At 39.2% G+C, this 22101-nt stretch overlaps 1 protein-coding gene across 1 annotated transcript; it reads right to left on the minus strand.

Annotated features, from left to right (window-relative positions):
• Positions 1-17446: 17446 nt before the first annotated feature.
• LOC121911361 (5-hydroxytryptamine receptor 7-like) lies at positions 17447-21863 on the minus strand. Its single transcript, XM_042432750.1, has 2 exons — positions 20860-21863; positions 17447-19793 (listed from the first exon to the last, which is right to left on the minus strand). Exons 1-2 carry the CDS (start codon positions 21438-21440, stop codon positions 18896-18898), a joined length of 1479 nt encoding a protein of 492 aa, XP_042288684.1. The 5' UTR covers positions 21441-21863; the 3' UTR covers positions 17447-18895.
• Positions 21864-22101: the final 238 nt, after the last annotated feature.

Consider the following 22101-nt stretch of genomic DNA (forward strand, 5'->3'; position numbering starts at 1 on the left):
AGGTACGGTTTTCAGCATCCTGACAATCCACTATTTTGCATATGGTCTTAATTCAGTGAATGAAACTGGCTCAGCTTATTGTGCCTTGATCTGGTCCCTCAGTCACGTAAAGAACAAGATTACATTTGGTGTCAGATACAAATGCCTCCTTGTTCTTTGTTGACCCGTTCCCAGTCAACACTGTGACTACCCTCATTGTGGTGTTCACAGGGAGCTGATGTTATCTGCTTCTGGTATTCAGTATTTTGTCCAGGGTCCTTGCCATTTCACACATGTAGTGATCCCAACAGCGGTTGCTTTCTCATGCTGTCTCCTCAGAGGAGCCCAGTCTTTTGCTTGTACCATCAGACATTTTAAAGTGCTGGATGACTGAAGGGTTACAATGTCTGACCTATAAAAGACTTGTCATCAGGTGACAGGTGGAACAAAGCAATCAAGGTTTTCTTTCTAATCAGCTAATTGTTTCCTCGTCCTTTCGCTCCTTTGTCTACGAGCCCACGACCTGGATGTTCGTAGAAGTTTGGCATCATCAAGGATGTGCCAGTCATTTAAAGGACAATTCAAATTTATGACAACCTCGGTCTTATTTTTGTAGTTTTTTATGAGTCAGTGTTGTCAGGCAAACATGACCTTGTGGGTTGAAACATTGCAATAAATACTTGGGAGGCTGCTAAGTTCAGTGTGCAGACAGCCTCTCCTTTTCCGTGGTGCTCTTTTTGTCCTGCACCTGTACCCAGATTGGGTTGGATATGCACACGATCCACCTTTTTCACTGAGATCTGGGAACAAGCAGAAGCACTCAGACAATCAGATAGCTTATAAACAAACCAACAGTTCATTGAGATTATCTAAACCACTTTATTTGGATGTCAAACTGAAAGTGAGCACACCTGAAATGTCGGCAGTCTTCCCTAATTGCACAGAAAGCTGCGCACACAACTACACTAAGTACAGTAGGTCAGAGTTGAGGCAGGAAGTTGTACTGCAAACTGTGATGGATGTTTACAACAGATAGTTTGAGGAATTATTTTACCATTAGGCTTTGTTTTCTCTTCCATCCTGAGGATTTGTTTACAGCCTGTGTGATTTTTTCAGTGCAGTAAGGATGTGGAGATCATAAAGAAGAGGACTTTGGATTTAGAGCAAAGACATGTTTATCCTGTGGGAAAGTGAGCAACATAACTTTACTGGAAATCTTTTTCATGATTGGTCACTGCTGCTGATCTGATCTGTGGAGACAAATTATAGCACCACATGCAGGTGTCATATTATTTCTAATATCTTTCTATGTGAAGTAAAAATGTGAAATATGTCTAAAGATTTAATTTAAAAGCTACATTTTTTTTTTTACCTTTTCATCAGAGCCTTCATCAGCCAAAAAATGTCCTCTTTTCAAGATTTCTTACTTTTAAAGTTTCAAGCTTCAGTGTGTATAATTGTTTTTCCCCACAGAGTTTGACATTCTTACAATATCTAAGCTTGAAAAGGAGACAGTTATTGTACGTATTGACTTTCTCAAAGTGTATTTGTCTTAAGAGAATGTCTACCTGCTTTCATTGTTGCTTCATGTCTCTTCTTTCAGCAAACACGACACAATCTTCACTTTTTTACAGTTCACAACACATAATCAGCATTTCAAACTGTGTGTGTCTTTGTGTTTCAGACCAAGCGTATTCAAATTTCGACCCAACGAAGCAAATAAAGCCTTTTATTGACTCATCGCGTCATCATTCATTATCAGCCTAAATTCACCAACAGAGTGTAACTCTTTCAACTTTCTTTCTGCAGTGTGATGCATGAGGGGGCAGAAAAAAAACACATGAAAGGATTTTGCCTTTTAATTGGAAATTTTGGGTTATGAAGTACTTTGAAGAGCCCTTGTGCTTCCTAAGCAGTTTCTGGAGTGTAATTTTCCTCCCGGCCCTGACTAAAGGCCATATTTATCATCTACATGTCAAACTCTTAATATTCCTTCAGCCTTACGCTCACCAGAGGCCAGACGCTGCGTTCAGGGGGCATAGCATATTTTGAAGCTCTGAATTATTTTTGGAAAGCAATAGGAAAAGCACTCATGACACCACAAGTTTTCCTCTCCTGCCTGCATAGTTATAAAGTACAATTTATCAGAATGACGACTCTTTCCTGGGGCCTTCTGTTTGGGATTTTTTTCCCAACACTTAATGGGATTAGCCTGAGTGAATCAACCATATCATTCCTTTAACAGAGTCCTCTGTGCTCAGCGTAACGGCTACCGCTGCCATGACTGCTGCATGTGATGAGGAAGAGGTGAACAGTCTGTAGAAATGAGTCACGGATGAAGTAAATATACACAAAAAAAGGAAAGAAAAGAAACCACCGGTGGCTTCTTAATATGTGGAAGGAGAAAATATAGCAATAGAGACAGAACATTTGGCAAAGTTATCTATTAAAAGTTAATGCAGAGAAACAGAGGGGTGGATGTCAAGTAAAAGATACTGAGACAAAGATGGGAAGCGAGCAACGGAGCTTGTGAATGAGACAGAAAAAGAAAAGTTCAAAGCAAGGAGAGAAAGAGGTAGAATGTATGAACGACAGAATGAAACAGAGACGGAGGAAGACAATAACCACAAGGAGAAGTCTGATGTTGTGAATGAAAAAGAGGACGGGAGGCAAAGTCAGCTCTGGTTTGTGCGAGTGAAAGAAAACCACACGTGGAGACAGCAAGCGACTCAATCCGCAAGTAAAAAAAGAAAGAAACACTGAAATAAAAGCAGGCAAACAATGAAAGCCGCAGAGAGACAGATGATGGAGACTAAAAAAAGAAAGTGGAGCGAGAGTCTGTGAAAGCAACAGCGAACAAGAGATCAAATTAGTAAAGACGCACAGATGAAATTTGAATGAGACAAAGAATATTTTTTATGAATGAGGAGAAAACAAAGATGTCAGAGGAGGAATGGGATCAAGCTTTTAAATGGGAGATGTCGGATGAAACCATGTGGGGAAAGACGATGAGAAGCAAACTGTTTTGAAGTGACATCCCAAATGTATTTAGGTCATAATTTAATAAAACAATGCAAGTGTCAGCCTTGGATGATGTCAAACAAACATCTATTCAGTATAAAAATGTTTTTTGGGAGGAGAAAATATGCATAAAATGTTTTTATATGGGAAAAAAGGCAGTTATATTGTGTGTGAAGTGTGTGTAATGTCTAAATGGAGTAGGCCGGCTGAGCCTAGAAAGCAAGGGCAGACATTGGCTGTAATTTTTAACCACTTTAAAAGCTCAGGTGGCCATTTACACAGGACCTTTCAATGCATCAAAAGTTAAACTCATGCATTATCCCTCCACATGTTCTGGGGATTTAATGGAGAGTGGGCATATTGTATTCCATACTATATGTAAAGTGGATGAGTATAAAAATTCATAATCTTTTATTATTCACAATATTTCTTCCAATGGGGCATGTGCACTTTGGTCCTTTGGTCCTCTGTGTGTGTGAGATAAAGTGTGTTTCTATGTGAGCGTAAAATGATTGAGTAAATGGCTTTCGATACATACAGCAATAGACATCATAAAAGCTTTCAGGGGGAACTTATGTAATTGCTACATGTCAAGCATTTTGGCTCCGTGGTGGTGTTGAGGAAAGTGCCGTCCATGAGGCCTCCTAACTCTTGAAAGCTGCATACTAGGGATGTGCAGAGATCCCAGTATTTGTATTTGTATCTGTATTTGTTGAGGCAGCAAAATTATTTGTATCTGTATTTGTATTCGAATAAAAGTGGACAGAGGCTTAAAAATCCTGTTTTTGTTTTTATGACACTTTTAATTTTAGAAAATTAACCCCCCACAACGGGTCTTGAACTGGAGTCTTCCAGATCATAGACAACTGCACTGATTGCTGAGCTAAAACTTTACTCATCGCCTCATTGCAGACAAACCTCTACCTATTTGTACACCCATAACACAGAGACAGAACAGTGTGTAACGTGTAGGGAGGAACTTCAAAGGCAATTATTGCTTTGCCCTTTTCATTTATTGCCTATTTTTTACAACCTAACTTTGTGGAAAGGAGAAGGGGAACAACAGGTTATGGAGAGTCCTTTGGGAGCACTTTGCTTGTGTCAGTAGCTCAGCTCTATCTCTGGGGAACACCCCAACACATAATTTCTAAAATATTTGTATGAAACAAATATTTGTATAAAACCCACTATTTGTGCTTTGCCGAATAATGTATTTGTATTCGGGCACACCCCTTCTGCATTCATTTATCTTTAGGCATATGGGGACAAATGTAAGCAAGCAACACCTGACATATCATCACTTGTTAGCAAACTGTTGCTTATTACACATCCTGTAGATACAGAGTAACGTTATCATCCCATTGATGTTGTGTTTTTGTCCACCTGGTAAATATAAGTCCAGTCTCCTTTTAGCTTCAGTCCTTAGACTGAACTCTGCTAAATGTGCCATTTTCTTTTCAACCAGCTAGCCTCTAACTTTGTCTGCTGTTTGATACTGAGCAGGTAGTGTACACTGGGTTTATCAGAGCTTGTTCGGTGAAAACAGCTGTTTGTTAACATTAAAATCATGAGAGTTAGTCAGAGACTGAATCATACTGTAACAAAAGAAACTATGAGCCAAAGAAGCTACAAGGCTCCAGAAAGTTGATAGTTTATGGAGCCACCAGCCAAAATTACAACCCACCAACAAACATGCACCAGATCGCTTGCTCTCAAGAGTAAAAAGTCATCTAACAAAAGCAGAAATATCTTTCCTTTCAATGCGCCAAAACCTTTTGTTCAAAGCATATTTCAGGTTTGACCAGAAGAAAAACACTTTCATGTGAAGTGAGCTCTTTACATGGACATATTAAGTGTTGTCTCTTTAAAGTAAAGGTTGAAGCGTAATGTCATCATATTGCTTACTTCTTTGGAAGGAGGTGAGAGTTGCGTAGAAAACATCTGACTTTGACACCAGCAATTGTGTCTTGTATGTTCTCCTTTGAGAAAAACACAGACACCAAAAGGGAGAAATTTGGATTTTATATTTTTTGGTTTTACACTAATTTTGATTAAATACTTCACATCATCCACTTACGTTGAGTCTCTACTTCAATACAACAAATCAAATCTTTGCATAAAGTGATAACGTGTTGTTCTATCATTGGCAGAGTAGACGGTCACACTGAGCCTGATTGCATCCTGCTACACAACATGAGAGCTACAAACTCTGAACAACAACCCACATTAGCTTTACTGCTAAAGTCTCCTTCTTATCTAAATTACAAACATGAACACACATCTTTGTCCTGCACCTTAGCTTGTTCAACAAGCCACCAAACAAACATTCACCAGGGAAATGTGCACCGCTACTGTGAGTTAGCAGCTAGATAGCTAATTAGCTGCTCAACTGCAGCACTTTAAACAGAGGCTGGTTTGGTCGTTGCTCTTCAAAATTCCGACACACCGTTGTAGCTACATGCAAGTTTTGTATTTGGTCGCTCATTCCTTACAATGTAACACCATCACTCTGTCAGCCTACTAGCTGCTGTCACCGACACACTCCTCCCTCCTCCAACTGGCTGAGAAAAGGAGCATTTCTAATATTTTCCTAAAGATCCTTTGTCTTCCTTTCCTTTTGACTGCAAAGAGGGCTGATTAAATGAGTTTTTAGTTGGACTTTAAATGGTTAAACGTTTTAAAGCTCGATGAGAACTAAATGGACTCAACCATCTGTGTGATTGATTGGCAGGGCATTGCTGACAGAGAGCAGATGGGGTCGATCTTTGCTTCCACCGACAATAAATGAAAGATTTATTCTGGCTGCCACTGACTTGAGGACATAATCAGTGTGATGACCGTCCAGATGAAGTCACTGCGATTTTTCTGCCGCCTCCTCACACACTGACTCATCATAATCAACATGTCTTTGACTCATTACATTAACATGGCTAGTTGTCTCACATCATAGTAATAACAGTAAAAGCTAATGATTTCGTGTTGAGTGAGTTTGACAGCCCATCCACCAACCGCCGCATTTCCCCTCTTCATCTTTCCATCGTTCATTCATTTGCAGCCCCTCTCACAGCTTCATTTATCCTCCACGCCCCTTCCCTTTTCTCTCCATTTTCTTTCACAATTCATCCCTTTCCCATCTTTTTCTCTCCACTTTCGCTCGGCACCTCTCCTCATCCTCTTCCTCATCAATCCTACTTTCCATTCTTCCCACTCCTTTCTCATTCCCATTGCTTCCTCCTCTCTTTTTCTTCCGATCTCAATCTCTTCCTCTCTGTCTCTCTCTCCTTCACTATTTCTCTCTCCTCCTTCTCTCTCTCTCACTAGGCATGCAACTCTGCTTTCTTTTTTGACTCAAGGAAAACAAACCTCTCACTTCGTAGCTCACGACGCCAAACTTTGACGGGGAAACGAAGTGCAAAAATCACAGAATCAACTTCTTTTACTTTTGTGAAAAAGTACAGTACAGTAGGTGTGAAGTTCTCCGGGTATTTCAGCTTCTCCTCTGCTGTCCGCCGTGGTTTGAAGAAAGCAGAATTTTTTCCTCATAATATTTCTGAACATGAATGTGGGAGGGCTGAATCAATAGCGGCTGCTCATGTAAATGTTGCCCTGGGCAGCAAAGTAAAATGAGTCACACAACAAACTACGTCACTGCAGACATCAATCACAAGTGCACTCTGATCAATAAAAACACAAAATCGATGCAACTTTCTGTCACAGTTACACACAAAGCTGAACTGTGTGAAACTGCTGCTGTATGTGATTTCCATCAATTACATTTTCCACTGCTTTGGTGGGCAGCTGTGTCCTTTTGGCCAGCTCAGATGTCCTTGAACAAGACACCGAGCGGCATGACGGACTGCCCACTATGTAGACGGTTGCTGGTTTGAACTCTGGAGTCAGTAAAATGTCCTTCACAATAATCCTGCAGCTCCACTGGAAAACAACAACAGGAAAAGTATGTGGACACCAAGACATAACACCCACACTGTATATGTGATAGTTGGACATGTAATTCCGAAACCATTGATGTTAATACCGCATGCCACTATAACAACCTCCACTCTTTTGGTTTCTTTCTTTCCATTAGACGTTGGAGGCTGGCAGCAGATCCCATTCAGCCCGAAAAGTTGAGTTCAGGGACAAAGGAACATGTCACCCAGTGCAGCAGTGTGACTCACTGATGTGTTTTAAATAGTTTTAGGACAACAATGGAGGTCTACAGAACAGAGGAATACAATATATCAGATTTTGGATACACACACAATGCTTATAAGTAGATAATTGTCTATATTTTTCTTCTAGAACAACACATCTCATGTGCAGAACCAAACCAATAATGAATTTGTCAGCCTTATCCTTTAAGATTTCTTTTCATTAGAGCCTGCAGATCAAACCATGGAAACCAGCCCGAGACCAAAAGCTAGCAAAAGTATATGAACAAGAGTGTCCACTTACTTTTGGCCATACTAACATAAAGATCTGGAGTTTCTGGGAATTTCTGAGATCAGTCTGAGTCTGTTGTGTCATCCACACAAAGGCACACGCTGAATACACTTCCTGCAAAAAATTAAAAGAAAAATACTCCAGTGTTCACTTTAACAAAAAGAAAGCAATACAAAAGGCCATGTTGAATTCAGTCTGAATGCACCACCAACCACAGCTGCACAGTGATTTTGCAGTGAGTTCTGAAGTAAAAGCTATGAATTGCGCACAAAGATGAACCAAAGGACTGAAAATGATTCAGCGTCTGCTGCAGAACTGTTTCACACAGCTTCTGTAATAAAACCAAAACCACAATAGCCTTTGTCAGGGTTACAGAATGCATTCATCATCAACATATATAGATTAGACATAGAATATGAGAATGATGAAACAAAAAATATATATATATTTTTAGATTTTATTTGGTCTGGTTCTGAGATATCCGCTTCTCAATGCTCTGCTACCAAACGAGTACAATAAAAGGGAATACAACTTTGTTTTGCGTAAAACACATTTTTAAAAAACTCAATAACATCACATTGTTCCAGAGCAAAGTCCTGATCATTCCGGATAATCTGCAGACGTCACTGTGGACCATTTTCATAGGAACTACTTTCTACAGAATAAATAGCTCCAGTAAAAATGGTCCACAGTGTGATTTGACCCTCATGTTTGTCATAAAATAAAATATAATAAGCATGCAGCCAATGTTACTTCTTGAGTATATCTAAACCACTTGGGCTGATGATGCAACAATCATATTTCTGATTTATATCACTGCTCAGAATTATTACACACTTACCAACAGCGATATAGTTATGTGTTGCCGTGTGACATTTAGTATTTCAAGCAGTTTATTATCAGTTGGTGTGAATGTCAAAAAGAAAATGAAAAGTAACCTCATGCCTAATAAAAGTTTTTTTCAGGTATCTGCACCAGCAGCTCTGTGGAGCAGTTTTCAGCAGGTCAGCGTCAAATTTGAAAGTTTGGGTGATGTCCCAGTTTTTGGACATGATGTTATTGTGTACCCTGCTCCACATGAGGATGACAGTTTGTTACAAATAATGTTCAAAGTAATGACTTGAGTCACCCTTCTCTCTCTCTCTGTCCATTACTAATACATTTTGTGGGCCTTTCACCAAAATTACACACACACACAATTTGAATCTAATCTCATTTGATGTAATAATACCAAAGAGAATTAATTATTTTTTCGCATTTATACGTCAGAGAGGTGACTCATCAGTCTTTTAGAGAAAAAACTGTCTTTTCAGAGATGCTGGCATGAAAATCTTCAATAGTATCTGGGATTCATTCATATCACTGCTGACAGAGGAAAATGTTTTGTTATCTTCACATAATAGGTCTCATCTTCGACAGAATCAATATGATCACTGATTGAGTCTTAGTTCTTTTCTGAGAAAGACTTGAGGAAATGTTATACATTAAAGATACACATAAACAAGCTTCAGTTGAGATCACCAGTGTAAGATTTGTTTGACAAAAATTCTAAATACATTGTTTAGCAAATAAAAAAGAAGCTTTTTCCTCACTAGTGTTCATGTATTTTTTTTTTTTTAATCATAAATGATTATTTAACTACTACTATTACTACTATTTAGGGATTATATGTGATCCAAATGCAAATGAAAATGTCACATCAGCACTAAAATGTAAAGCACAACACATCACTCTTACTGTAATTTGACTGGCAGGTCCTTTAATAATAGACACGAAAATCTAGTTTATTTATGTCTAATTTTTTGCTTATATCAGTAATAATGATTAAAACAAGCACATTTTAATCTTTATCTAGTACCTTTAAATTATCATCATAATTAAAATTTTGATCCATAAGACATGTTTTAATTCATTTTTTATTATATATACACATATGCATAATTTACATGGTTTAAGAAACAATGAATATCTTCACTAAACATTTTAAAGTATTGGACAAAGTAATAACAATACAGCACCAAAATTACATTTTATCTTTTATTTTTTAAATGATGATTTAGGCTAAAATTCTCCCATAACATCTTGATGTGTGTTGGGAAATGACTAAATAAGGTATTTTTGTTGACAATTCAGTTTTGGCAGGCACATACAAATGAATAGTATTGATGTATTTGCAAAGACACATGTATTGATCATAGCTGTCAGACTGAGAGGAGAAAATAATAAGGCCTGCCTGCTCTTTTAATAACATTGAATGAATTTCCTTTAATTTCCCAGTTTGTTATATGGTGAACAAGCACAAAACATTACAAATCATCTCACCTGTGTAAATGGTTGTACTCACATATTTGTTATCATAAACTAATCACGTTTCACAGAGACCTCATAAGAGGGATCTGCTTTTATTGGATAAATTTACAGGTTTACAAAACTGATAACTGTGATTCAACAGGACATAAATTAATCAATAAATATAAAAACAGACTCAAGTCTCAGCCACATGAGTTTAAGTTTTACAAACATTTCTCAGAAGCTTTAGAGGCAGAAATCTCTGTGGGTGGAGCCAAAAAAAAAAACAAAAACTTTTTTAGAGTGCACTTTGCAACCTGGCAGCGAGCCAGCTAATAGGTCACAGCTGCCTACAGAGTCAAATGTTAAATCTCACGCTCCCGGCAAGATGATGTTTGATTTTTTGTTTCTGACATGGGAAGTTAAGTGAGTGATGTGCTTGACATTCAAAAGTATGATAGAAAGACGGAGCCCACCTAAGAATTCAAGTCATGAATATCACGATGGCAAATCGTTCAAATGAAATTTCTTCCTGAATATGAGGAAACACACTCACACTACACATCATTGCACTATTTATCAGAACAGAACAGGGTTTAAGAAGAGATTATCATTGTCTCCTGTTTATTTACAAAGATCTTATGAGATAGGTTACCATTTTATCTTATTCTCACCTGGAGATGTGGAACTTATCAAACACTTATCTTCTGCAGTTACAGTTATTGGCTTCAGTTACAGTTTCCACCTGTAGATACTGAGCTTTCAGACATGCTGCTCCATTCTCATTACAACATATCCTAAAGCTCAATACTCTGGCATCTCTGAGTACTTTCAGAGAACTCATTAAAGGCATTATTAATATATGTCATATATCTTTGTTGCTTTTGAATGATACATTGATGCCTGGATGAATATTTATATCTGATGTACTATGCTTATTATGACTATGTTAATGTTTTATTGCTAGGTATTATTTATATATTTAACGCTGTCTGTTTTTATGATGCAAACTCACTCACTCAACACTTGTAAAACAGGACTCCTGTACCTCAGTGTGTTCTCTCCAAGTGTAAATAAAGGTATATTATCATCATTATTATTATTATGGTTCCCAAAACCTCCTTCAAAGGCACCATGAACCCCAAACAAAAGAAACTATAAGAGAAGCTATCACTAGTGACTAACAGTATTAACCGAAGGGACGTTTTTCCTACAGTCTTTTTTTTTTTTTTAATTTTTTAATTTTCCTTATAGTTGTGACTCAAACGCTTCAAATTATGCAAAAATTACAGACACTAAGCATGTTTTGTGTATGTTCTTCAAATTATACAATGAGGTGAACTTAAAGGCCAACATACAAACTGAAATCCCTCTTTTTTTGAGTGAGGTACTTTTGTCAGCGCCTCACGTTTCTTCTTCGTGTAACCGAAATATGGAGCCCTGGAACTGGCTCACCCAAATGCAATACAGCCATCATTAATGTTACTCACTTCACCTGTGCATTTCCTACTTCCCACCAGTCAAAATGTCTGCCGTTAAAAGGATCTATAGTGAAGCAGCTCACCGCCAAAGTGAAACAGTGGTGGAAAGTAGTTTGACTGCTACATGAACATCTCAGAAAACTTAGCTTAGCTGAACTGTAGCTTAATGTTTCTGTTTAACTGATGTCAGGGTCTTTTATCATTTTCTTTTTCATACATATATTTCAACTTCCTGTTTACCTGCCAAAATAGTGCCCTGTTAACATTAGTACATAGTGTATTATGGTATATTGTGTGGTTGTAGTAGCAGTTGTACTGTTAGCCTCTATGCTGATTAGCCATTTAATAAGCACGTTAGCAAACAGTCTGCTTACATTTCAACATCATAAATGCTGTATAACATAAATTCACGAAAATAAGTCATTGTCATTATGTATTTTTATTCATTTTCATGACTGTTTCAAATGATTTCCAGACTAATTCACTATGTTGTTAACAGTATTAGCCATTTGGCCTCACTGACTACTTCACATCAGAAATGTGTAAAACTGTTTCCTCGGTTCCACTCATTTAGGTTTTACTCAACCAATTAATCATATGTTAGTTTTTCCCATGATTGTTAATTATTTCTGCCTTGAGTGCAGCTCTGCTTCGCATAAATATTTGTACAACTAAAATTCCAATCTGCAAAATTCAAACAGCACGCCATCTGTCCTTTTTGTCAGGCAGAAAACTCCCACAGTTTCAGTTTTCCTGCTGACTACTGTGTATCTTGTATACATGTCTGTGCTGGTTGCAGGATAGCCATACATCCTCTACATGACAACATGACAGCCAAAGTTTTCAAATACAGCTGCTGTAATGACAGCGGTAGCCGTCTTCTAAAGGACAGATTCAGGTTAATTTCTACATCATCCTAACTGTCCAAGAGCAAGGCACTCAATTAATACCGTCTGCATCTTTAAAGTATCACTAATAAATGTTGTAATATAGTGGGTATACAGGGTTTTTGGCAGACACTTTGCTTATATTTTTAGAAAGGCTGACAACAGCCTTGAACAGTATTATTCTTGGTTCTGTTTAATCAAATAAAGTGCAGTGACGTGGGCTGCAGAAATAGAAAAAACTAATGCTTTTTTTTCAGTTTCAAGTCTTATTTTTACACAAAGCAGTGCAGTATTTAATATCTGATGAAAACAGTAACATTTTTCAAAAACGTTCACTTTTTCTGGTCACAAAGTCACAAAGCCAAAGATCTATCATGAAAAGTCAAAGCAGAGTTTTGTTGTCTCTGTTAAAGGTCTGAGTTTAGCATACAGATGTTACAGTGAGGACAAGTTTTAGTTTTTTTTAGAATGAAATTTCTATACAAAAATGATTTTACAGTTAGAAAATAACAACCCAAGATTGTGATTTACTTCTGTACAAATGTAAAGATGGTGTGCCTGTGTGGTGACAGCTGTCTATTAGCTTGTGTATGTGCTCTCCTCAGGTGCTCATCAGAACAGCCAAGACGGTATTCACACTGACAGACATCAAACCTGTTTCATATCTGTATGTTTGAAGGGGACATAACATGCACATTTCAGGACTATATTTATATTCTGGGGCTCTACTGGAATATCTTTGCATCATTTACAGTTCAAAAAGAGTACAGTTCAACCTTTGTCTGAAACAAGCCCACTCTGTTCTGGAGGCTACATAAACTATTGTTTCTTCTCAAATACATTCGTACATGTTTGAGCACAGAATTTGATCCAAAATATATGAGTGGACAATGCAAACAACACATTGAAACAACCTTAGTAACAGAGAACGGATGGCTGTTTGTGGTCATGTGCAAACAAGCTGATGTCATCACGAGGAGGAAGTAGAGGTAACTTTGCAAACGGAGCGTTCAGAGCAGGTTGAAGCCCTGACTTTTGACTTGCAGGGAGCATTTTACATATGTTCACCTCAAGTTTCAGCTTGACCATGTTTAACATCGTAACAGTATAAAAATAACAGAAAATCACAAAAAGCACGAGATGTCCCCTTTAATGATTAGTTTGAGCCAATGTCACTTCACCACATTTGCTTGTCATCACTCACTTATAAATCTGTACAAATATGTTAAATATATTTACATTTGAAAAAGGTCTGAAGCCTTTTCATTGGACAATCAAATACTTCTATTGTAGCGTGAATTATTGCCTGCTGTCCATTCACCACAGTGTGGATGTTAGACCAGCTTGACCTCAAAACATAAAATGTATCACATAATTATAATGTGATAACAGCCCAGTTGTTTTTTGAAAACGTTTAATTTATCTGAATTTTTCAGCTTTAGGGTTAGGATTTGAATATTTTTCACGGGCCATATGCTCATGAAAGATCATGGAAAAAATGCTGTTCAAGTAAAAATATGATATTTTCTGCAACTGGGACAACAAGGTTTCACCGTGACGGCAGCATCAACATATTTTACAGTCTTGTCCACAGGAAATCATTTGTCAATAATTATACAAGGAATCTGGCTATTTGATTGGTCCAAGACGCATTGCACCCGAGCAGATAAACCCCATAAAGCACGGAAAGCCAAGCTTTATGGTTCGTTAAGCCCAACTGTTGTGATTACCGGGGAGCAATGGAGTCACCTCCCTTTTCTCTCTGCTGTTTTATCATAATATATGTGCAGCATTCTTCACACAGGACATGTGTTGGTAAACAGCATATAAAAGCAGTATTGCCCCCCTGAGGACTGTTCCTTGTTGTGTGAACTCTGCTGTATGCTGCTGACAGTACAAGGTCCTGCAGGATCAGTGTTGTATTTATAATCCCGGTAAAGAACATCCTCTTTGTTACAACTGCTATATAAAAAAAGGTGATTAAATGCTCTGAAACAGGACTCCAACATAGTTCAGTTCAGCCTCTCTGGTCAAAAACAGCTCATGATGAGGACATTCTCAATAAAAATCTAAATTTCAAACATTAATCTCACACTTCTAGAGTTCTTCTTCTAGTTTATCAACTTATCTTAAATACTGAAGATCCAGGATGAAAACAATATTTCTACTTTATCCTCTTAGGTCTTATATTATTCATTACCCTTTAAAAGCTCCAACATTTTCATTATGTTTTGAGCATTTTTCGGTAAGTCACTTTTTTTCAAATGGATGATATTCTGGATGGATCTCCACATCTTAGAAACTGTATATCAGTGGTTACCAAACTTTTTAACCTGTGACCTCTACATACGACTACCAGTTGTGACTGATTGTTTTTCTTTCTCCTTCCTTACTTCTTTTTTATCTTTCACATGAAAAAAGCTAAGTTTATAACAAATTCCGGGGAAGATAAACCCAAATTTATGTAGCAAAATGTGCTTTTTCTACTTCCTTATCCTGTTACTTATCTCATGACCCCTTAGATTTATCATTGGTATCAATTCCCAGGTTGAGAACCACTGTTATATATTCTACTAATAACTTGAATATTTTGTGTTTTGTGACTAAAAAATAAAAATCTCTGCACAACTGAAAATGTGACGGGTGCTTCGGAGGAAAGTGCAACTTGAAAACAATGAGAAAAACACTCAACGTCTCATTTCCTGCTGGAATATTTATTAGTTCACAACATTTCGGTCTGTCTGACCTTCATCAGATTGGACAGACTGAAATGTTGTGAGCTAATAAATGTTTTGTGACTTAAGAAAGAACAAACATCTAATGATTATATAATTAATGAAATATGTGGTCAGGATGGCTTCTCCACCACACTGGGAGAGGAAATTGTCACATCATTTTTGTGACAAAGGCCTTCCAGTTGCACTTTAAATGTCTTAGCAGCAAAGTCCGGCACCTTCATTGAGATTTTTAGCTGTGCAAAAATAATATGTGTGTATGTATAACTGGGTAACAGATAAGGAGGAGAGAAACCTGAACAAGATTGATCACTCTGCAGCTGGCGTTGTTCAGTTCGGTGCTGTTATCAGTAAAGGTGACTAATTTGATCAGATACATTTATGTGGCCATCAGAGTGTTTTAGAGGCTGTTCACCCAGGAAAGTGCAGGCAGGTTGAAAGGCTTTTACCTCTTCTCTTTTCAATTGGAGGGCCCATTCGGTCACACCTTGTCAACGTGTCAGAGGCTGAGATGCAGTTGACAACCACTGAATGCCACAGCTAGGTATGCTTCTATCTTTAAGTTACCTTTCTTCTTCCCCTCTCAGCGATGCCGCCAGCACCTGGACAATAATATCAAGCCCTCTGTATGCCATAAAGTGCTCTGTCAGATACAATAAAACAAGGTTTAATTGTAGTTTTGCTTTTGTGATCATTACCCTCTTGGTTCGTCAGCTTTTCAGCTCCATCCACAAAAGAGTTCACACCCCTGGAATAAATGTAGCACCTGACTCAGCTGTCCATTAGTTTGTGGATGTGGATGTTTAACACTGTTGCACTTTTAGAAACATGTGCACCCTGCTCATTTCCACTGGCAGCCGCCCTCCGTATATTCTTTGACAGGAATGACAGGAAGTGGAGTCGCGCCATGGCGGCACCAAGCCCAGAACGAGTACAGTTCAGTGGTTCTCAACCTTTTCAGTTCACAGCCTCCAAAGTGAACTAATTCCTTTAATTATAAGGCTGAAGGCATGAATGTGCAGAACCATGAACTATGACAGCAAAAGATTTTATTTACCCACATCAGCCTGGGTGACTTCAGGCAAATTCACTAAGGTGATGATCCCACATGGCCACAACAGTTCACGTTTAAATAAAAACATAAACAATAAAAGAACTATTGTACCCACATATCCTGCACAATCAGATTAACCAAACTGATACAAAATGAGATGAAAAGGGTAAAAGAAAATACATTTGTGAGTCCAGTTCCTCTCTGGAAGTTTGTATCTTCCAGTAAGGGTAATATTTTGCACCAGTGATCAAAGCCAATACCAGAATGTTAAGTTTCCCAAACTGGGTGAATCTAGCATCTCTGTTAAAGTCCCTCTTTGTGATTAAGGCTCAGAAGCTGGGTGTATTTTTGCATTTTTTTTTTAAAAAACCTTGCACAGAGCAGCTTTAATTAATGACTAGAAAGAGAATAAAGGCGGCAATTACAGTGTTCACAGTGTAAAAGAGATTTTACCTCAGACTGACTAATTGCCCTCTGTTGCTCCGTCTCAATTAATTACTGTACAAATTCAACTTAATGACGACACATTTCAAGGGCACAGAATGTACTAATACAGGTAGGGTAGTAAAAAGTCAAATCCATATCCTAGCAGAATTTGAGAACACAATATTGCACTATTAAAAATTAAAATCTCTTTGTTATTAATCTCTGGGGAGGGGGGAATAAAACAATGTTAAAAATGCTAAATGCTGACAGAAACATAACTGTAGAAACAGGACTCAGCATGTCCCAGCTGTCATATTCAGGGTACTTACAGTAAGAGCTTACTCTTGTTATTGTACACAGGATGGCATTAACATTAAATTAATTGAAATATTAATGTGCATATAGAGTGTATGCTCTCTTCCTGCCTTTGCTCCAGTTTACATCCCCCGGAGCTGAACCTGTGCTTTACAATAATGAAACTCTAAGCTGAGTCTCCTAATCTCTGTGGGAGGTGCTTGAAAACACCCATGAAATACCTGCTTTTATCTTCTCTCTTCGCCTCTTGTATCCAAAAGTACAAGATATGCTTGTTCCTAAAAATGGACACCTTGGAAGATATCTAATTAATGTTGGTAGCTGACTAGTGCTTAAATGAGTAGTCGATTAATTATTTGGTAATTGATTGACAACTATTTCAATAGTTGATTAATTGTTTATGAGCCCGATTAGTTTATGAGTGATGAGCACATTTTTTGCCAAAGTTTTAATAATTTGCGTTTTCGTCCTTGCGTCCTTCTCACTGTTTTCTCATTTGGAAAAGGGTGATGACATATATTTCCATGCACCAATCAGAGTTAAGCAACATTTGAATTCAAATCTGATAATAGCTGGTGGGTTGTTTGTTTATGTTGCCAACACTGTCAATCAGATTTGATCAAACCACACCAACACAGTCCTTATGAACCGTTTGATGCTTGTTTACTCATTAATATTTAATATAGAGGAATATTTAGGGTTTGTTTTCAAGGGCTTAAGGTCATTTATCAAGCAAACATTTGCAGGTATGAACCTCTCAAATGTGAGGATTTGCTTGTTTTGTCTGTTATCACTGTAACACTGATTATCGTTGGGTTTTGAGCTGTTAGTCAAACCATACAAGTAATTTTCACTTTTGAGTGAGACATTGTGATGGGCATTTTTACTATTACCTGATACTAAACAAATAATTGTTCATCTAAAGAAATATCAAGGCTAACTGATAATCAAACCAAGTATTAGTTGCAGCCCTATAGCAGACCTAAAGAAATATATTTGTAGTGGGACAGTATCACTGAAAGTAAGAATGGCCCTGAATGACTAAGAGAAAGGTAGCCCATTCTTAAAGCTCAGGGTGGTAGCAATGATCCACACCTCCATGAGTTTTACTGCATGTTTCAAGAGCTACTTCAACTGTGATGTTAATGCACAACAAGGCTTTAACTGAATGATCCGCATTGTGTCTGATCTAAAACACGAGGTGCATAGTTTTAGAGGAGACTCTTGTGTGCTGCAACCGAAACCCTTAATGGTAACTGAGGAAAAGGCACATTCAAAAAAAAGTGTCCCAAATGGTCATATGTCTTTATCTTCTTTCCCTAAAAATGTTTGTTTGTTCATAAGTGAGCTGCCTGATTACAAAACACATTGTTCAATAAAAGGTTTTTCAAGAAAGTCATGACTTGAGTTTAGGGGAAAGGAGAATGTTTTGGCACATTCAACACATAGTGATAATGACAAAAATGCATTTTCTAGAACAAACTCATACAGGTACAACAGTTAGTCAGAGGGAGCCATTTTGATCTCTGAAATCAGGTTTATCCCACAAACAGACTTGTGTACAACATTTTTTTTTTTTTTTTACATATCATTTGAGTTTTAATCATAACTTGTCCACTTTTTGTCATGCTTGTCCACTGAAGCAAAACTCAAAATTTAGAAGCAATGAAAAACAGGGTCCTCATGATGAACAGAGATTGCAGTGAAAACATTTGGTGTTTCTAGCCTTGTCGGCCAATTGAGCTCCAAGAACTCCTCCACTTGTGTTTGTGAAGGCAGGTTTTCTTGTCTCAAACTGAACATACAAGACACCGGCTAGATGTCCATCCATGGTGGTAACTGAGTACAAAGTCAGTCTGTAGCTCCACTAAACTTTCTAGTAATACCATGTGCAAAAGACTGTTCAGCAGGTTATCAAACCATTTTTAATGCACCATCATTACAATTGTTGGACTTCACCATGGAGGCAATCATTGTTTAGTAGTGGTGAACCACTATTCAGTCAGTCTGAATTAATCACCAGCAAGTGAAACTTTTCATCCATTTTTCTCCATCCCTGGAAAAAAAAAAAGTATTAGGCTTCCTCTGTGCGGCTTTGTGTGCATCCATTTAATCACAGTGTCCTGCCTCATCATGCCTCAGCAATCATCCTACCAGTCTGGCAGCATGGTGGTCTTGTGCCGCAGACTGAGCCCTGCTGCATGTTTTCTCTGGCAGTTGTCTATGTTGGTCTCTGTAGCACCACTGATTGGCAGACCCGCAGCTTTACACATCAGTGTCTGGCTTCTCCACAAGTTTCAGAGCCTCGTGCATGCCAGCCGCCGACAGCTTCCGATTGATGTTCCTGTAGCGGCACCGCAGGAGGTTACTGTAGGTGGTCCTCAGATCACGGTTGAAAAAAGCATAAATGAAGGGATTAATGAGGGAGTTGGCATACCCGAGCCACAACAGAGTTCTCTCCAGCCAGAGGGGAACACAGCTGCACTCCACGCCGCACACAAACGGTCTGGCGGTGGACACCAAGAAGAAAGGCAGCCAGCAGAAGCTGAAGGCGCCGACCACGATGCCCAGAGTGGCCGCAGCCTTCTGCTCTCGTTTGAAGATGGACTGGTTTTTCCTCTTCCGGCGTTGATGGTGTTCACCAGTCTTGAGGAGGCGAGAGACACGTGTACTGCACTCCTCCTCCACCTCACGCTGGAGCTTCAACGCCGCTGACACGCAGTCCAAACTCTCCTCCTCTTCCTCCTCCTGCTCAGCCCCCACCCCCCTCACACTTCCTGCCTCTCCTGACTCTGCTGGCTGCTGAAGCTCCTGCCCTCCTCTTCCCCCTCGAACAGCCACCCCTCCACTGTAGTCCTCTTCCCTGGGGAAGCCGGTGATGGTGTGCTTTGCAGCGCTGAGTTTGGCCGCTCGGTAGATCCTGTAGTACATGATCAGCATCACTGACATGGGGATGTAGAACGCCACAGCTGTAGAGTAGACAGTGTATCCAAAGTCCTGACTGATGAGGCAGACTCTGCCATCGTTGACATTCTGCGCCCAGCCGAACAGAGGAGGGAGAGTGATGGAGGCAGAGAGGAGCCACACTGACAGGACCATCTTAGCCATGCAGCAGCCGTTCTGCCGAACAGGATACGTCAGGGGTTTGGTGATGCCCAGATACCTACAGAGAAAGATATGTCGAAATGATATATTTCATTAGAAGGTAGACAGAATTAACCCAATATATGTTCTTTTTTTCAATTTCAACACACTGAGCTATTTTTGTGCCTAAATCCACCCTGAGTCAGTGATGCTCTCCCCACCTTGAGCAAGGTGCCCTTAAGTAAGGATTAACGACAATCTGTGGTTTCCATATGCAGCCTCAAGGTGTGAAACTGGTGTTAAATTTGGCCAGTTTGACCACAGAAAACACCTACAGTATTAACCTATTTACATTCACATTCAAAACCCTCGCTGGAAAAATGAATGAAATAAAAATAATTTCATATTTGTATCACACACTGGATTTCATACTGGACCAACCTACAGCAGATATGCAGGCATGTGTGGTATTCAAGACAATATTTAATAATGTTGTTAAACTGATTAAACTAATAAAACTATAGATGCCACCAAAAATATAGAAATCAATTATTAGTAAGAGTAATTTCCTTTTTTCAGTCATTTGCAGCATGTTCATTCTGAATGCTTCCAGCTTCAATTCTGACCCTTTTATTCCATTTAAATGGAAAAAGGAATCTGGTGGCAGGTTGTAGAAAGAAACAAACCGAAAGATCACTAGTTCGATCCCCACAGCAGCCACTTTGTCTCACCAATTTAATGTAAAAGTGCCCTTGAGCAGCGAGACAATGAGCTGTGAGCCTCCACGCTCTGACCTCCCAAATCCCATGTTTCAGTGTCTGAAAAACACTGAGAGACAAACCACCTTACTAGACTGTGTAATGGGATTTTGGTAAGACTATCAAACGTGGGATTAAAGAATAGGAGAAGGATAAAAATGTGTCTCCTTCTGAAGAATTCTAAATGTGGAGAGTCTGGCTCCAGAACTGCGATGAGATGAATAAAACAATGATATAAAAATAAGTATTAATATTTTATAGAAAGTTTTACAGCTGCCTAAATAATGATAATGTAGCTTTATGGTGTATGATCGTTTGGCAGACTGTTTAACTGCGCTCAGGAATAAAAAAGCACTTTGTTCAAGGCGTAGAAGAAGTTTATCTCACCTGTCAATGCTGATTACGCACAGACTCATGATGGACGCGGTGCAGCACATCACATCCATGGCGATAAAAACGTTACAGAAGAACTGTCCGAAAATCCACTGACCGCCAATTAGGTCAGTGATACTGACGAACGGCATCACGGCCAGAGCTACTGACAGATCCGCCACAGCCAGAGAAACGATCAAATAGTTAGACGGCTGCCGCAGCTTCTTGACGAAGCACACGGAGATGACCACCAGTAAGTTCCCACAGATGGTGGACAGCGTGAGCATCGTGAGGACCCCGCCGATCAGGACTTTCTCCACCCGGCCGTAGCTCAGGATTTGCTCGCCGCACCTGGTCCCGTTCGTCTCCATGACCTGCGGCTGACTGGAGGTGGACGGAGAAGTCGCTGCTGCCGCTGCTGCTGCAGCCTCTGCGGCGCCCTGCGCAATCTTCAGCAGCCGGGGCGCAAGAGCCTCCGAGATCATCATGTCTGTGGAGCCCCCGGGATCTCCGCCACCGGCTCTATTATCTATCATGAACGACGACCTCATGTTGTCACTACCGTAGGTTCCGTTATTCGCTCCCACAGCAACCATTCTGCTGCCTTCTGTTCCTTTTTATCCATGGACTTGGAGACCCGTCCTGTGGTGACATAGACGCACAGATGTGCCGGCGTTGGTGTGGGAAATGAGTAATTCCTTTCCCACAGCTCCCCTCAGGGTAAACTATTCTGACATGTTCTCTTTTCTTTCACAAAAGCCTCGACGCTTTAATTCTTCTATTTAGAGGCATACTCGTCATTACGCACGTGGCGCGCCGCAGGCATATTCCCAAAATACCTGACCTATAAAATAGGATTTTATTTCCTGTTGTCTGTGGCCACCCTGGCTACCATCCCGCTTTTCAGTCTGATGTGCAAAAGACAGAAACTTAAGAACCGCAGTGCGCGCATATATATATATCACAAAAGTTGCCTTGTGACGTCAAGAGACATGTTAAATAGCCTATGGGCTGCCGAATGCTTTCACTGTCTAAACATTCACACAAATGGAACAGAAAATAAAATCTCATGGGCCTTTTGGAGTTCAGCCTACCGAACATTTCTTGGCAAAGACAAACGACCATGTGTGTACTTATACGCAGAATTAAGACTTGTTATGTCAATTTCAAATGCATTTTGGTCTCGGCTGTGTTATTAAGCACACACATACACACACACACACAGACACAAACAACTGTACACGGAGCAGAAAGAGA

Source organism: Thunnus maccoyii, chromosome 14 (genome assembly GCF_910596095.1).
Source record: "Thunnus maccoyii chromosome 14, fThuMac1.1, whole genome shotgun sequence".
Classification (NCBI taxonomy): domain Eukaryota; kingdom Metazoa; phylum Chordata; class Actinopteri; order Scombriformes; family Scombridae; genus Thunnus; species Thunnus maccoyii.

What these genes read in the sequence shown, in the direction of transcription:
- LOC121911361 (XM_042432750.1), bottom strand. Translation starts at nt 21,440, where the DNA reads ATGGTTGCTGTGGGAGCGAATAACGGAACCTACGGTAGTGACAACATG. An exon ending in TGCGTAATCAGCATTGACAG is followed by an intron (nt 19,794 to 20,859) that starts GTGAGATAAACT and finishes CTTTCTCTGTAG; the next exon opens with GTATCTGGGCATCACCAAAC.